The 18818-nt window shown below is 42.9% G+C and overlaps 1 protein-coding gene across 1 annotated transcript in view; it reads left to right on the forward strand.

The window, feature by feature from the left end:
- The window catches only part of CCDC63 (coiled-coil domain containing 63), a 133991-nt gene extending 127340 nt beyond the window's left edge, over nt 1-6651 (forward strand). Inside the window, exon 11 of the mRNA XM_033956196.1 lies at nt 5619-6651. Within this exon, the coding sequence (XP_033812087.1) occupies nt 5619-5755 (137 nt within the window). The 3' untranslated portion in view covers nt 5756-6651. The remainder of the gene's footprint in view (nt 1-5618) is intronic.
- Nucleotides 6652-18818: the final 12167 nt, after the last annotated feature.

Genomic DNA, 18818 nt, shown 5'->3' on the forward strand with positions numbered 1-18818 from the left:
TTGGGGGTTACAACCCCCCAAGTCCCCCATAACGCCCCCACAACGCGGCGTGATCTGTATTAAGTAAAGTGGGGGGTTCCCCCCCCCGTCGGAGCCCTAAAAACAGTAATTTTCTTCAGCGCGCGCCTCCACACTGCGCTCAATTGTCTGCTCGCGCCTTTGTCCCGGCGCGCTTTTGACCTGACACCGCGCATTCCAGGTATCCCCCACCCTCTGTGTGAAGAAGAATTTCCTAGCATTGGTTCTAAACCTAACATAGTAACATAGTAACATAGTAGATGACGGCAGATAAAGACCGAATGGTCCATCCAGTCTGCCCAACCTGATTCAATTTAAATTTTTTTTTTTTTCTTCTTAGCTATTTCTGGGCGAGAATCCAAAGCTTTTCCCGGTACTGTGCTTGGGTTCCAACTGCCGAAATCTCTGTTAAGACTTACTCCAGCCCATCTACACCCTCCCAGCCATTGAAGCCCTCCCCTGCCCATCCTCCTCCAAACGGCCATGCACAGACACAGACCGTACAAGTCTGCCCAGTAACTGGCCTAGTTCAATCTTTAATATTATTTTCTGATTCTAAATCTTCTGTGTTCATCCCACGCTTCTTTGAACTCAGTCACAGTTTTACTCTCCACCACCTCTCTCGGGAGCGCATTCCAGGCATCCACCACCCTCTCCGTAAAGTAGAATTTCCTAACATTGCCCCTGAATCTACCACCCCTCAACCTCAAATTATGTCCTCTGGTTTTACCATTTTACTTTCTCTGGAAAAGATTTTGTTCTACGTTAATACCCTTTAAGTATTTGAACGTCTGAATCATATCTCCCCTGTCTCTCCTTTCCTCTAGGGTATACATATTCAGGGCTTCCAGTCTCTCCTCATACGTCTTCTGGCGCAAGCCTCCTATCATTTTCGTCGCCCTCCTCTGGACCGCCTCAAGTCTTCTTACGTCTTTCGCCAGATACGGTCTCCAAAACTGAACACAATACTCCAAGTGGGGCCTCACCAATGACCTGTACAGGGGCATCAACACCTTCTTCCTTCTACTGACTACGCCTCTCTTTATACAGCCCAGAATCCTTCTGGCAGCAGCCACTGCCTTGTCACACTGTTTTTTCGCCTTTAGATCTTCGGACACTATCACCCCAAGGTCCCTCTCCCCGTCCGTGCATATCAGCTTCTCTCCTCCCAGCATATACGGTTCCTTCCTATTATTAATCCCCAAATGCATTACCCCTTTCAATTTCTCCAGATGTCCTCTTGTTCTTGTAGTTCCCAGTACGCTGAAGAACCTGTCTCTCTCCACCCTCTCTATGCCTTTCATAATCTTGTACGTCTATATCATGTCTCCTTCTCCAGGGAGAAGAGCCCAAGTTTCTCTAACCTCTCAGCGTATGAAAGATTTCCCATACCCTTTATCATTTGTGTGGCTCTTCTCTGGACCCTTTCAAGTATTGCCATGTCCTTCTTAAGATACGGTGACCAATATTGGACACAGTACTCCAGATGTGGGCGCACCATCGCCCGATACAGCGGCAGGATAACTTCCTTCATTCTGGATGTAATATACTTCTTGATAATACCCAACATTCTGTTTGCTTTCTTAGAGGCTGCTGCACATTGCACCGTCGGTTTCATTGTTGTATCCACCAACACTCCCAAGTCCTTTTCAAGGTTGCTTTCCCCCAGTACCAACCCCCCCATTGTGTAGTTGAACATTGGATTCTTTTTCCCTATATGCATGACCTTGCATTTCTCCACATTGAAGTTCATCTGCCATTTATTCGCCCACTCCTCCAGTTTGGTCAGATCCCTTTGCAGTTCTTCACATTCCCCTACAGTTCAGACCCTGCTACAGAATTTGGTGTCATCTGCAAATTTTATAACTTCGCACTTTGTCCCTGTTTCCAGGTCATTAATAAATACATTGAACAGCAGCGGCTCAAGAACCGACCCCTGCGGGACTCCGCACGTGACCCTTCTCCAGCCTGAGAAGTGGCCCTTCACTGCAATCCACTGCTTCCTGCCTGCCAACCAATGTTTAACCCATCTGTATACGTCCCCATCTTTCACTCTTTCATTCTTGGTTCTCCAGTCCCTTACTTTCTCCCCTGTTCAGGCACTCATTTTTCCTTTTATCTCCTCTCGTATGAGGAAAGACTAAAAAAGGTTAGGGCTCTTCAGCTTGGAAAGGAGACAGCTGAGGGGAGATATGAGTGAAGTCTACAAAATCCTGAGTGGAGTAGAACGGGTAAACATGGATCGATTTTTCACTCTGTCAAAAATTACAAAGACTAGGGGACACTCGATGAAGTTACAAGGAAATACTTTTAAAACCAATAGAAAGAAATAGTTTTTCAGTCAGAGAATAGTTAAGCTTTGGAGCACATTACCAGAGGATGCGGTAAGAGCGGACAGTATAGCTGGTGTTAAGAAAGGTTTGGACAATTTCCTGGATGAAAAGTCCATAGTTTGCTATTGAGACATACATGGGGGAAGCCACTGCTTGCCCTGGATCGGTAGCATGGAATATTGCTACTCCTTAGGTTATGGCCAGATACTAGTGACCTGGATTGGCCACTATGAGAACAGGCTACTGGGCTTGATGGACCATTGGTCTGACCCAGTAAGGCTATTTTTATGTTCTTATGTTAATCACTCTTTCCATAGCCCTTTGGCTTTTTTTCAACTGTCTCCCTAACCCTCTTGAAACTCTTCAGGTCCTTCAGATTATCTCCTCCCATTTTTCTGCAGTTAGTCTCACAGCCCTACTCATTACCCAATCATCTAGTCCCCATTGTCCTCCCTAATCCCTGCTCCGTTTCTTAGTTCCCATCCCCCTACCCCAGGGATGTCAAAATCCCTCCTCGAGGGCCGCAATTCAGTCGGGTTTTCAGGATTTCCCCAATGAATATGCATGAGATCTGTTAGCATACAATGAAAGCAGTGCATGCAAATAGATCTCATGCATATTCATTGGGGAAATATGTCACGGGCCGTATTGAGGTAGAAGAGGATATCTTTTTTCTTAAAGAACCTACAGCGACAAGAGGACATCCGTTGAAACTCAGGGGTGGGAGATTTCATAGTGACACCAGGAAGTACTTCTTCACCGAAAGGGTGGTTGATCATTGGAATAGTCTTCCACTGCAGGTAATTCAGGCCAGCAGCACGCTGGACTTTTAAGAGAAAATGGGATAAGCATATGGGATCACTTCAGGGAAGAATTTAGAGGATGGGTCATTAGAGTGGGCAGACTTGTTGGGCCGTGGCCCTTTTCTGCCGTCATCTTCTATGTTTCTATGCAAATCCTGAAAACCCGACTGGATTGCTGCCCTCGAGGAGGGACTTTGACACCCCTGCCCTACCCAATCCTCAATTCCCCACTCTTCCATCTCACTCAGTCCACGAATCTTCACTCACATTCACATCGAAGCCATGAGACCTCAATTCCAATAGACAGTCAGAATCTGTCTTCTTCTAGTCTCCCACCCAGTCCAAGAATCTCTGCTCAAGTCTCTACTCTCCTGTATTCTCACGTTTAATATCTTCTCTCCTTCCTCTTTTCCCTTTTATTAAGCATTTCTTTATACCTATTTATCTCATTCCTTTGCATTTTTCCCCTCAATATGCCCTTGCTTTTTTACCTCTCAATATGTCCTCCTCTGCCTTCTTGAAAATCCGTCTGGATCCCTGGACAAGTCCTCAAAACGAAAGACACGTACGGGGAAATCCGGACGCCTGGTAACCCTATACGTTAGGCGCTGCTTGGAGCCCTAATCAAAGATGCCTAGTGACGCCTAACTTTGGAATCCACGTGCAACTTTTTTTAAAATCGAATTAATTGGCATGGTAACGGACTGCACAAGTTTTCAGCCGATCACAATAAAAATTAAATGATTAATTAAAGAGTTCCATACGGAACTAAAGATGCCTAAGTCTAGGTGTCTAGCAACGCCTAGCAATGTTTACCCAAAAAGTAGGTGTGGTTAGGAGCGTGGTAAACTTAGGAGTCGCTAGGAATGCGAGGTAGGCGTCAGTAAATTAGGCCAGATAAAACCTAGCCTAAGGTACTGGCTCTTAACTCTATGGCACCTAGTAATGCCTAAGTCTGCTTAGGTGCGTTAGGTGTGATTCTATAAGCAGCACCTGACAATTGATTGACAACTACGCACAATGGTGCCTAGAATGTAGGCATGCTTCGGCGCTGCTTAATCTGGCCCTTACTACTTCCTATATTAGAGGCATTAAGGGCTCCTGTACTGTCTGACTTAGTCAGTTAGCATGCACTAATGTCAGCACACTAGCTGTCCCTGACATACCCCCTCGAAAAAAATTATTTTAAAAAAACAACTGCAAAATTAGCGTGTGCAGATGGCAAGACTAAGAGAGTCATGTTAACACAGTGGAGTAGCAAGGGTAGGAGTCACCCAGGGCGATGGAACCCCCCTTCGCCCTCCTCTCCGCCCCTGCTCCATCCACACATGACACACGCGTGACCTCCCCCTCCCCCTGTACATCTTTAAGTGTTCACAAGTGCGAGCAACTTCTCTGACCTGCTGCTTGCACTGGCATTGGCTTTCCCTCTGATGTCACTTCCTGGCCCCACGACCCAGAAGTGATTTCAGAGGAGAGTCAGGCCGGCATGAGCAGCAGGCCAGAGAAGTTGCATGCACTGACGAAGGGAGGGTGTGAACGTGGTGTATGTATGGGGAGGGTGGAGAGGTACCGGTGCCCCTATCAAGATCACACTTGGGGCAGTCCATCCCCCTGCCCGCCCCCTTACTACACCACTGTGTTAGCCATTTTTGCCTAACTCAACTTAGTGAAACAATCCCTTAGTTCAGGGGGGGTCCAACCTTTTGGCTTCCCTGGGCCCATTGGCCGGAAAAAATGTTTCTGGGGCCGTGCAAACGCTGCAGCAAGACAGGAGGGAGCCGGCAAGATGGTAAACACCCGGGGCAGCAGAGGAAAATACTGCATTGCCCTCAACCGGGGCTGCACAAAATAATTCACGGGGCCGCAGGTTGGACACCCCTGCCTTAGGTTGTAAGACCTCTGGCGACAGGGCAATACCTACTGTACCTGAATGTACCTAGAACATAAGACTAGTCTTACTGGGTCAGACCAATGGTCCATCAAGCCCAGTAGTCCGTTCTCACGGTGGCCAATCCAGGTCACTAGTACCTGGCCAAAACCCAAAGAGTAGCAACATTCCAGCATCTCAAATAATAGCAAGATTCCAGAACCCTAATGAGAGCAACATTCCACAGCTGAGATTGTGATGTCATAATGCCTCATTCCACAGTGCCTCAGAGCCAGCCTCATCAGTGATGTTATAATGGTTTGATTGACCTATACTTGGCTCACGTAAGAACATAAGACCAGTACCTGGCCAAAACCCAAGAAGTAGCAATATTCAATGCTACCTATCCTGGGCAAGCAGTGGCTTCCCCCATGTCTTTCTGAATAACAGACTGTGGACCTTTCCTCTAGGAAATTGTCCAAACCTTTCTTACTGAAAGGTGTGAGCAAATCAATATTTGTTGGAGATAAGATCATTTAAATAACCCAGGAAATAGAAGTAGAAGTCACTGTCTTCTTATTCTTTTGACCACAGATTCTTACCCTATGGATTTCAATGAGTTGAGGCAGATGGTTCTTCGTGACATCCACTCTAAGGAAGTGGCCTCAAAGACTTTGAATGAAGAGACTCCAAAAATTACCAAGGATAAGAAAAGAGCAATCACTGCATAGAATGCATACCACAAATAAATTGGTTATTTATGACTATAATTTGTCTACGTTCTCTAGTTTTGGATTTGTTGGTCAACCCCATAATATGAAGCGTATTGGTGGCATCATAAACTACAGTTCTTGGGTAATAGTAGCATGTCTTGGTACTGTAACACCAGAATTGTGGCCTTTTTCATTTCTGTGATTCATCCTCCTGCCTCCGCCTTGGCAATACGCACACAATTGCCAGTCAAGAAAACTGGAGGGAAATATTATCTGAGATTTACTGTACCTTAGCCTTCAGTAACTTGGGTGCTCCAAAGCCACAGAAGCTGCCTTCTCTGGGATGAAGCACATAGGAATTGACCAGCTAATATTCAAAGCAATTTAAGAGCCTGAGAGAGGCTCCTGCCCGATTTGTAATTGTTCTCGTCAAATTGATGTGCAATTTTATGTTGGTTTCATTGTAATCCACTTAGGTTCTAAGCGGAATAGAAATTTTTAAAATAAATAAATAGCTTGGGGGGCCACTCAGCTGTCAATATTCAGTGATATTTAATCAGACAGTGCCACTGAATATTGACTCTGGCCCACAAACATGTGGGCAGCTCAGGGGCATTACAGGATGCAGTATTGGGGAGGAGCCAGCAGGTGCTAGCAAGTTTCAGTGCCAGGACCCGTATAACTAATCTGACCAAAATTGGAAAGAAACTTTCTCTCAGGCTTGGTGTAATCCCTGTGGAGTTCCACAGGCTCCCCACTCTCCCCTTCACTTTTCAATATGGAAATATATTATCTGATTTAAAATTGAAATCGTATATATATGCGGATAACATTACAATTATTTTTCATAAGAACATAAGAATTGCCGCTGCTGGGTCAGACCAGTGGTCCATCGTGCACAGCAGTCCGCTCACACGGTGGCCCTCTGGTCAAAGACCAGCGCCCTAACTGAGACTAGCCCTACCTGCGTACGTTCTGGTTCAGCAGGAACTTGTCTAACTTTGTCTTGAATCCCTGGAGGGTGTTCTCCCCTATGACAGACTCCGGAAGAGCGTTCCAGTTTTCTACCACAATTCATCTCATCTGTCCTTACTAAGATAGAATAATGGACTATGCAATTTAAATTAAAACTTATTCGGATAAGATTTGTTTTGGCAACTCCTAATAACAAGATCACGAATATCTCTTTGAGATTAAATGGGTCAGATCACCCAATTAATTATATTGTCTAAATCCTTGGTGTCATCTTGAATCGAAGCTTGACTTTCGAAGATTTTACTAACTCTCAGGTTAAAAATTGTTTTTCACTTTATGGAAACTTTGTACCATTAAACATTATTTTGATTTCTTCTCTCTTTGATTGCTGGTCCAATCTTTGATCTTAAGTATCTTAGATTATTGCAATATTATATACTTGGGATCTTTTAAGAACACCATCAAATGACTGAGAATCGTTCAGAATGCTGCAGTCCATCTCATTTACGGTCTCAATAATCGGATCATGTAAGCTCATATTACAAAAAACTACATTGGCTGCCTGTGGAAGCAAGGGTCATTAAGTTTGCTTGCTTTTGCTTCAAAACCATAACGGGTTCATCCCTAATCTAGCTATCTCATCATTTTGAATTTCTAGACACAACTTGTACACGTAGTGCTTACTTGTTCGCTTTCCCATCCTTAAAGGGCTGTAGCTACAAGAGATTCCTCAATAGAACATTATCATTCCAAGCAGGCAAATGGAATAAATGTTTAACCAACTTTATTTCAAACTGTTAGGAAGTCAAAACTTATCTCTTTGATAAAATTCTCTGACTCCATTTCTGCCTTGATATATTTTTAAAACACTTCTAGATAAATTTGATTAATCTTAACATGCTAATGTAATTTCAAAAGTTTTTTGTAATATCGCTGTCTGAATCCAGTCTCTTCCTCTGTAAACCTCTCTGAACTGTTTGTGGTATTGCAGTATATAAACATAAAGTTATTATTAATATTATTAGCCAGGCCCTGCTCAATAAAAAAAAAATGATTCCCCGGAGTCCCCCAAAGCAGCCCACCTCCATCTCTCCCCATCCTGTGCCAGTAAGCATACCCTCCTTCCCAGAGCATGCCCTAGCCCCCAACTCCCACCTCCCTCCTGGGCCTACCTGTATTCTGGTGATTCAGTGGGGGCAATGAGGGCAGGAGCGAAGTCCACTAACTAAATCCGGGCTTGGTGCTAGATGACCATCTGCAAAAACAGATCAGTCCCAAGAAGCTTGGCTGATTTGTACTTAGTTATGTGTACACTTAATTCATGATCTATTATTTAAAATATGTCCTTGATTCAACCAGTCAGCTCTTACCACTAAAAATTATATCTGAAAACAGCAATTTCTTAGGAATTCCCTAAAAGCAGTAGATTCCTTAGCAACTGACTCTACTACCACATTATCTCCCTTGTTGATTTGTTAAATGCCTGGCCTTCAGTTGACAACTTTTGACATTTGGCTTGGCACCAACATTAGAATCTCCAGAACAGGATACGTATTACGAGACTCCTTTAATATCCTTTACGACAAAGATTTTTTTTTCTTCTGAAATATCTTATGACTTGCTTGTAGTAGTTTCATCTTTCCTAATAAATGAAAATTATTTGCATCATGTGATTTGTGATACTATGGGGCTTCTTATTCCAGAAGCATCATTCATATTTTGGACACCCATAAATCGGCATTTAGAGATCTATTAGGCATAGACATCTACGGGCATATGGGCGTCTGAAACTGGAAAATCTCCAAATAGAAATGGGGGTGTGCTCTGGGCATGGGACTACGGTGGGTCCATAAAATAGACATTTTCCCCCATTTTATAAGATGGACTTCAGGAGTTAGACTTGCTACCTGGATATCCAGATTTCAGCAAAGAGCTCCTATTGAGCAACACTGACCTGGAGGGGTTGGGGGAGGTCGCCTCGAGACCCCAGTGGTTGCTGTCCTCTCTCAAAAGCGAAACTGCGCATTATGACAACTTTGGGAGAAACAGACATCTATGTTTCTAAAATGGATGACACAACTGCTTATGTACCTGACATACCGGTTTATGTACCAACACATAAACATCTATGTTGCCATTTCATAATATAGATGTTGACATTTCTATCTCTGTGTTGCCCCATTGATGTTTTAGACATACACTTTTCTAAAATAGATGTTCGTGTTTACATAAATGCCCATTTCTCCATGTAGTTTAGAATAGAGAATGGCATGGGCACAAATTTTTCCCCGTCCCCGCAGGAACTCAATTTCCCCGTCCCCACAAGTTTTGTCCCTGTCCCCGCCCCATTCCTGTAAGTTCTGCCTTAACCGCACAAGCCTCGAACATTTATGATTTTAAAGTGTTTGAGGCTTGTGCAGATGAGGACAGAGCTTAGGTATTGGTGGAGTGAGGGATTATGACATCACAATCTGAGCTCTAGAATGTTGCTACTTATGGCTTTAAAATGTTTGAGGCTTGTGCAGATGAGGACGGAGCTTAGGCATCGGTGGAATGAGGCATTATGACATCACAATCTGAACTCTAGAATGTTGCTACTTATGATTTTAAAGGGTTTGAAGCTTGTGCAGATGAGGACAGAGCTTGCAGGAATAGGGCAGGGACAGGAAAAGAACTCGGGTGGACGGGACGGGAAAATGAGTTCCCACGGGGATGGGGAAAAAAGTGTCCCCGTGTCATTCTCTAGTTTAGAACTGGCAAATCCTGTTCTAAGATACTCATGGAGCTTCAGAAATCCCGACTTGGATGTCTAAATTCCAATTTTGATGTCCTCTCAAAAATGCTGCTCTTCATTGCAAGAATAGATCTGAATGCATTTCAGTACTGGTAGTACTCGCTATCCATATAATTTTTGTGGAAAGTAACAGAAGTTCTTGTAAACCGTGTCGAGCTCCATTCTCATGGAGATGATGCGGTATATAAACTTAAGGTTTAGATTAGATTAGATTAGAATGCAAAATATACAGCAGAACAGGAAATGAGGGGAGAGTAAAGACCAATACAGCCCATCTCATCTGCCCAAAGTGATTTATTAGTTCATAGTCTGAACATTTCTAAATCATTCTTCACTCCTCCTAGTATTAACTGTTTTAAACTTAAATTTTCATCGGTGCGAAATGGCAGCTGAAAATATTTTCATAACTCTACATTTGCTTATTGGGCAGCTTTTATCTAGAGCAATCTACCTTTGTGAATTAGACCAATTAACTCTTATACTCAGTTCAGAAAGAAGCTGAAAATGTATTTGTTTATATCGGACGACAGTTAAGAGTTTTTCTGGTCTTAATAATCAAGGGCTCATTTTACTACACCACGAAAGAGCTGGCGATGTAAGTGCTCTGATGCTCATTATATTCCTATGAGAATCGGAGCATTTACCTTGCTAGCCTGTGGTAGGAAACTCTTCTGTGGTTTAATAAAACCCAGCACAAGTTGTGTTTAAAACTGCTTCTCAGATAGAGTGTGGCACAATGGTTAGAGCTACAGCCTCAGCACCCTGAGGTAATGGGTTCAAATTTTGTGCTGCTTCTTGTGATTGAGAGCCCATCGGGACAGATAGGGAAAATGCTTGAAGTACCTGTCTGCAAACCGCTTTGAGTGTGGTTGCAAAACTACAAAAAGGCAGTATACAAGTCTCAGGCTGTTTCCCTGATGTCATAATGCCTCATTCCACCAATGCCTAAGAGCCAACCTCATCAGTGATGTCACAATGGCTTCTTTGTTCCATACTTGGCTCACTTCTGATTTTGTATTGGAGGAGAGTGTGGCGCAGTGGTTAGAGCTATAGCGGCCTCAGCACCCTGAGGTGGTGGGTTCAAACTGCACTGCTCCCTGTGACCCTGGGCAAGTCACTTAATCCTTCACAGCCCCAGGTGCATTGGATAGATTGTGAGCTCACCAGGACTGATAGGGAAAATGCTTGACGTACCTGTATGTAAACCGCTTCGAGTGTGGTTATAAAACTTCAAAAAGGTGGTATACAAGTCCCAATCCCTTTCCCCTATTTTTGTAATCCACATTGAACCAAGAGAAAACTGCAGAATAGAAGCACTAATAATAGAACAGAATAGATTAGAATCTACTTTGGATAGGTGGGCATAAAAATTCCCAAACGGAACTCAACACCCACCTCCCCAAACTCCCAAACACCTAATAAGACTGTTCATATATGGCAGCAGAGAAGGTCCATTGGCTTGCCCATTTTATTTCCTGGTGCAGTAGTACAGACCTCACTTATGGCCCCTGAAACAAGGCTGGAGTAGCGAGTTCCTATACTAGTTAAATACATCATTGAAAATTCTGTTTTCATCATGCAATCGGTGTTTTAGCAAAACTTTGGCATGATTTCCACAATTCTCTGAACGCAAGTGTTTTCATGGTTTCTCTAGCTTTGTTCTACCACTGACCTCTGACCTGTGGCCATATGCACAAATGACACAGGCATAGTATATCCTACTTTTGTCCTATGTCGACCTTCATCTATGCCTGGCATATGGCAATCCTTTTTTCAGACTTTTAATGCACTATCCGAGAGGGCAAGATTGAACTTAGCGAATTTGCAGGTCTTGGGGAACATTTCAGTCAACTATTTGAGGGCCACAGCGGAGGACTTCGGGGGCCGCACATTGGAGCCCACTGTGATAGTCGAACCAAGGTGCCCAGGTTATGTTATAGAATGCTAGCGTAACCTGGTATTGACGCATGCAACATTTACGTACCTGCACTTACACAGTCACAGATCTGTGTAGGTATGATCCCTCCTGCCAGGAAAGACCTCCCCCTGAAGAAAAAGGAATGACGGATGCCCACTCCCTCCTGTCACCAGAGGCCCCCCTCCCCCTCCAGGCCCCCTTGCCCCGTACCTTTTGGGAGGAGGTACTGAAAACACCTCTTTGCGATGACACTGGGCATTAGGCCCCTCCCTGGTGCATCATGTGATACATGGGGAGGGGCCTAAGGCCCTGATTGGCTCATACTCCTTGGACTCCTCATTTGGGAGGGGCCTGAGGCATCTGAGCCAATATGGGACTTCCTTAGGAAGGAGCCTAAGGAAGCCCCTGATTGAGGCTTTTCCTAGTAGGAAGGAGTGGGCATCCCTCCTGCCATCTTTTTGGGGTTCAGGGGGGATGGGGGTTTGGGGGTGCTAGTGCGGTGGGGGGGGCTTTTTTAATGGGACAGATGGTGCATCTTTAAGTCACACAGAACATCTGTTCCATTAAAAAAAAGCAGAAACCCTGACAGAAGGGACAGGAGACTGCTTCCCCTGTCACTACTGTGTAAATCATTTGCGTGCAAACTTGATAGGAAAATCGTCCAGAGAACCGGCCAACAGCGATTGAGTCGCTATCTTTAGTGAATCTAGCCCTATGTTCTTTCGTGGTTTGCTTCTTTCCTTAGACCGTCCCTTTTTAGTCTCTACTTTGACTTCTCCCTCACCCACCTTTCCTGTACACTCTGGGGTTCCTCAGGGCTCTGTTCTTTTGCCATGTTCCTAAGTCTTTTAGCAATCCTAATTCAGGGGTTTAATATCAAGTTTTTATTTATTCCAATGACATTTTATTAATCTTTCCAATCTGTCCTAGCACACTGGACATAACCCCTCTTCAGTCTTGCCTCTCATCACTGTTTGGATGACTTGTTACCAATAAATTGGTCCTTTAATCCATCTAAAACCACAAGTTCATTTTCGTTCCCTCATTTCCACTAAGTCTGTTTAATATAGATATCTCTCCTTCCTGTTGCTTCTGATACCTTAGTGTACCAATTGACTCATGTCTTTCATTCCGCAATCAGATCTGTCACAGAGTTAAACTTGGTTTCTATTGTCTTAGCCAATTACGTTCTGTTGGTAAGTTTGATATGGCCTACTGCTACTACTATGAATTATTTCTATAGCACTACCAGACGTACGCAGCGCTGTACAGAGTCACAAAGAAGACAGTCCCTGCTTGAAAGAGCTTACAATCTGAACAGACAAGGCAGACAAATAGAATGTCATGGATTCAGTTAAGGGGAACGGTTAATCTGCTGACTAAGTTGGTGGGCAGTGGGGAGTAGGGTTAAGCATTGAAGGTTATATCAAAAAGGTAGGTTTTCAGTCTGCTTTTAAACAAGGTAAGGGGAGAGGCTTGGCGGACAAACTCGGGTAATTTATTCCAGACATAGGGGACAGTTAGATGAAAGGAACGAAGGCAATGGAGGAGAAGGGTAAAGTTAAGAGCAGCTTATCTTAGGAACAGAGTTCTCTGGGAGGTGTATAAGGAGAGAGGAGAGGTATTGAGGGGCAGCAGAATGAACACACTTGTAGGCCAGCGATAGGAGCTTGAACTGTATACGAAGGCGGATAGGGAGCCGGTGAAGTGATTTAAAGAGGGGACGACATGAGTGTAGCGAGGTTGTTAGAAGATGAGTCGTGCAGCAGACATTTGCACCGATTGCAGGGAGGAGAGGCGGCACTGCGGGAGACCAGCGAGAAGTAGATTGCAGTAATCTAAGCGTGAGGTTACGAGGGTGCGGGTAGTGTGCTCAGAGAGGAAGGGACAAATTTTGGTGATGTTGTAGACAAGAAAAAAAACAGGGGAAATAAACAACACCAGACACAAATATGCAACAACCAGAGTGGAATTGTCCAAAAGAGAATGATGTGCACTAAAAAAGTGTCCTTCAATCCGTCTGGTGAAATGACGATCTTTATTGTTCAAACATCAAATTGACAAATTGACTCGACATGCGCATGTTTCAGCCAACAGGCCTTCCTCAGGAGTCTTAAAAGTCACTAATGATGATATACGAGATATACTGACACGCGAATGAATCTGACCACAAATCAATCAAAGAAGAGTGTCATGCCACAAGGTAAACGAATGCTATCTGCTGGCACAACGCATTCGTTTTCCTTGTGGCATGACACTCTTCTTTGATTGATTTGTGGTCAGATTCATTCGCGTGTTACTGTTCCCTCTAAGCTGAGCAGGTGTCCTCCAGCTGCATTGCTACCACTAGGGGGTGGAATATTTTCAGTCGCTAAGGACAGGTATGTTCCCTGGAGTCCTGCAGAACTTGCCTGTCCCTCACAATTGAAAAATGTGACAGTAAAACAGCACCCTCTATTGGTGAGACTGTGGGTGGAGGACTCCTGCTCAGCTTAGAGGGAACACGCTCGTTTATCATCATTAGTGACTTTTAAGACTCCTGAGGCAGGCCTGTTGGCCGAATCATGCGCATGTCGAGTCAATTTGTCAATTTGATGTTTGAACAATAAAGATCGTCATTTCACCAGACGGATTGAAGGACACTTTTTTAGTGCACATCATTCTCTTTTGGACAATTCCACTCTGGTTGTTGCCTGGTGATGTTGTAGAGACAGAAGTGATAACCCTTAACAGTGTCACACCTTTGTCATCTCACTTATTGACTACTGTAACGCATTTTTTGTGGTATTTCCTCTACTTAGCTGCACTGTCTTCAGACACTCCAAAATCCTATTATACAGTTTCTGTATACACTTCTCCCTCCGTATTCGCTGTATACACTCCTCCCTCCGTATTCGCAAATAAAGAAAAACCGCAAATAATTTTTTTCATATGTTATTTGCTGTTTTCTATTAAAAACCATTGTGAATATGGTGAAATTGCAAATAACTTGGTGGGAGACCTGGCCTGTTCCTGAAGGAGAGGCAAAACACGGCGAAGAAAGTGCTGGGAATTAGTGATTTTCTCTGTAAACATGAAATCAATGATTTCTCTATGCAAGCTAATGTAATTTGGGGGGAGGAGCCAGCAAGTTAAAACCGTGAATAATCGAAACTGCGAATGCTGAAACCGTGGATACGGAGGGAGAAGTGTAAAGCGAAGAAATATGATCATGTCACCCCCATCTTCATTCAAATACATTGGCTCCCAGTTAAGTATCCTATTTGGTTTAAAGCAGGGCTGTCAAAGTCCCTCCTCGAGAGCTGCAATCCAGCTCGGACGCTCATAGGAATTCTGTGAGCGTTGGAGTTGTTATCGCGACAGCCTACGCTAAAATCGCTAGCGTGGCTTTGTAAAAGGAGGGGGGGTTTACAAACTTTTACAAAACCGCAAAAGCGTTTTTTAGCGCAGGCCGGCGTGCTGAATGCTCTGCGCTGCTCCTGACACTCAGAGTTTCTATGAGCGTCGGGAGCAGTGCAGTGGCCTGCACTAAAAACAACTTTCGCGGTTTTTGTAAAAAGGGGGGGGGGATAAACAAAGAGTTTAAAATTCAATTCTGGCTCCAATAGGAAACCAATGTAAAGAGCGCAACTTAGGTTTAATGCTTTCATAACAGAGTTTGTTCAGAATGATTCTAGCAGCAGTATTTTGAAGCAATTAAACTCTGAGCAATGATTCATCAGAATGACCAATACAAAGAGAGCTGCAATAATCAATCCTGAAGAATATGAAGGCATTAACTTTTTTTTTGTAAGTCATCAAGTGACAAGTATAAACAGATCTGTCTTAGAAATCATAATTTCCTAAAAACTGAGCACAGCAGGGTTTTATCTGGAAGTCCCAAGTTAAAGCAGAGTTGAGCCAAACACCCAAACTACAGACTACTGTTTGAAGCTTAATTGGGGTCTTAACTGGGAAAAGGAAATGATTTGTTACTAACCAAAAGTAACCAGGTTTTGTTGATGTTGGGCAGAATATTGCCATGTATATATATAGGTGCACAAAATGTGCATATATATTAGCATTGTGAGTAATTCTGCACCTTGTACACACATATGCCATGGTACAACCACAGATCAAATACTGTGTGCAATTCCTAGTTACCACATCTCAAGAAAGATAAAGCAGAATTAGAAAAGGTACAGAGAAGGGTGATAAAAAATGAAAAAAGCGATGGGACGAATTCCCCATGAGGAAAGATTAAAATGGCTGCGGCTTTTCAGCTTGGAGAAGAGATGGCTCAGGGGAGATAAGTTAGAGGTCTATAAAATACTGAGTAGAGTGGAATGGGTAGGTGTGAATCGCTTGTTTACTCTTTCCAAAAATACTAGGACTAGGAGACATGCAATGAAGTCACTAAGTAGTAAATTTAAATTAAACTGTAGAAAAATATCTCTTCACTCAATGTGTAATTAAACTCTGGAATTCATTGCTAGAGAATGTGCAGTTAGCTTAGCAGGGTTTAAAAAAGGATTGGATGATTTCTTAAAAGAAAATTCCATAAGCCATTATCAGGATGGATTTAGGAAAATTCACAGTTTATTTCTAGAATAAACTACATACGAGGGGCCGCTGAAATGTTCTCAGCCCAACCAAGAAGAGAATGATGTGGAGCCAATGAAACTTACAAGTTATTGCACACTTTTCTTGATATTTTTTTTTTTTTCATTTCATATCATTGAAATGAAAAGTGTCAAGAAAAGTGTGGAATAACTTGTGAGTTTCGTGGCACCACATGATTGGTTGGGCTGAGAACTTTTCAGTGGCCCCTCGTACAATCTGTTTTAATTTTTTGGGATCTTGCCAGGGACTTGTTACCTGGATTGGCCACTGTTGGAAACAAGATATTACTACTACTACTGTTAATTATTTCTATAGTGCTACCAGATGCACACAGCACTGCACAGAGTCACAAAGAAGAAGAAAACAGTCCCTGCTCAAAAGAGCTTACAATCTAAACAGCCAAGACATATAAACAGGATGTCATGGATACAGTTATAAGGGATGGTTAATCTGCTAGCTGGATTGGAGGGCAGAGGGGAGTACAGGACAATCAAGCCATTGTGACATCACTGATGAGGTTGGCTCTTATTGGTGGAATGAAGCATTATGACATCACAATCTCAGCTCTGCTTTCCAAAGACTGAAACTCTTCACATTACTACTACTACTACTACTATTATTATTTCTAAAGCGCTACCAGACCTACGCAGTACTGTACAGAGTCACAAAGAAGGCAGTCCCTGCTCAAAAGAGCTTACAATCTAAACAGCCAAGACAGACAAACAGGAAACAGTTAAGGGGAGCAGTTAATCTGCTGGCTGGGTTGGAGGACAGAAGAGTAGGGTTAAGGATTAAAGATTATTTATTTGAAAACGTGTAAGCCACTTAAATCCTCAGCGGATTACAAAAATGTACATACAAATGCAACAAATAACAAAGCCGCGCACCAAAACAATACACTCATACCATTACACTGCCAAATATACCCCCTCTTTTACAAAGCTCGATAGCGCGGGCCACATTGGTATCTGCCCTGAAGCCCATAGGGATTTAAAGGGCTTTGGGGCTTTTGCCACATGACAGACACTAGCGTGGCTTGTAAAAAAAAAAAAAAAAAAAAGGGGGGGCGGATAATCTTTTAGGCTAACAATGACTGACAAGCAAATAAATCATACTGCAAAAAAAACCTTCGTTTATTAAATTTTCCTATTACACATTATTTGTCACCGATGGAACTCTTGAGAATGTACTTGAGGGAGATATTACATTATACTAAAGTGGAGGCTTTTGAGGTTGATAACCTCTATTACATCTCAAGAGATTCTAAGGAAATGGCAGATGAAGTGAAATGGATAAAATGGTGTCTCCTGATAGTTTGAATGTAACACAGTTCCTAGAATCTTCCAAAGACATAATTGATAAGCGAGCAACTCTTCTCGTGGCCTTTAAGACAGAGTTGGAAAAACAAGCTATTTTAAAATTATATTTTTTTGAAAAAAACAAGATCTGTTTTGTGGCCATCGGGTGATAATTTTTCCGGATGTCTCTAGACAAACCCAGTTTAAAAGGAAGCAATTCCTCCAGCTAAAGCCTAAGGTTTTGGCAGTTGGAGCTGCTTTCTTTTTGAAATTTCCATGCAAATGCCTTATATCGTATGGAAGTGATAAATATGTGTTTTATGATCCAGTCCAGTTAGAAGATTTTATTAAAGAGAAACCTTTGCTGAAAGTTTAATTTCTAGTATTGATTTGTATTTTTGGAGGATGATGTACAATATATAAAAATTATATGCTTGTCCTTAGATGATAGATTTGATTTCCTATTTAAAATGCTGGCGACCATGATAATGTGGACTAGATCACGGTTGATTAATTCCCTTCTATATGTTTTAATGTTCTCTATATGGAGCTCTTGTAGATATTCATGAATATTTGTTATTAATGAATTGTAACGAATAGTCAAATAATGAATAATGTAAAAAAAAAAATCATACTGCTATCCCTGAATTTGCCAGTCGAGCAGAAAGCGCTAAGAAATAAATGGGTCTTTAACAGTGCAGAAGCCCTTACTGTTTCCACTATAGGAAGTAGTAAGGGCCAGATTCTATAAACAGGACCTAAGCATGCCTTTATTCTAGGTGCCATGCTGCGCAATTGTTAATCAACTGCTAGGCGCCTAAGCAGATTTAGGTATCGCTAGGCGCCATGTACAGTTATTTTTATTTGATATGCCGCAATTTTTAACAAAAAGTTTAATCAAAGCGGTTTACAAGGATAAAATCAAGGGCAACAGTAAAAAAAAAAAAAAAAACAACAGACAGGGTATAAAGACCAAGGGTTCCTTTTATCAAGCCGCACTAGCGGTTTAACGCGTGTAATAGCGCACGTTAAACCGCCGGCCAAGCTAGCCGCTACCGCCTCCTCTTGAGCAGGCGGTAGTTTTTTGGCCGGCGCGGAGGTTGGCAGGTGATGAAAAGTCACGCGCGTTAACCCCGCTAGCGCGGCTTGATAAAAGGAGCCCCGAGACACGGGAATGAACTGACACGAATAGGCTAACTGGGGAAGGGAGGAAAGGGAAGAACAGGAGGAAAAACAACAAATGGAAAAGGTTATCAGATGAAATTTAAAAAAAAAAGATCAACGTTAACCGAAGCAAAAATAATCCAATTAAGAAGCCACGTCGAATGCCATTTTAAAACGTCGAAGAAGTACTAGATGAAATGTACCCTACAAGAGTGACAAAAATCATAGATACAAGAAACTCCCCCTGGTTCACAGAAGAACTATTATCACTGAAGTGGGAATGCAGGGTCTGCTCTTGGTATCAGTACATTAGGCTAGGTTTTATCTGGC

Source organism: Geotrypetes seraphini, chromosome 8, assembly GCF_902459505.1.
Source record: "Geotrypetes seraphini chromosome 8, aGeoSer1.1, whole genome shotgun sequence".
NCBI lineage: Eukaryota > Metazoa > Chordata > Amphibia > Gymnophiona > Dermophiidae > Geotrypetes > Geotrypetes seraphini.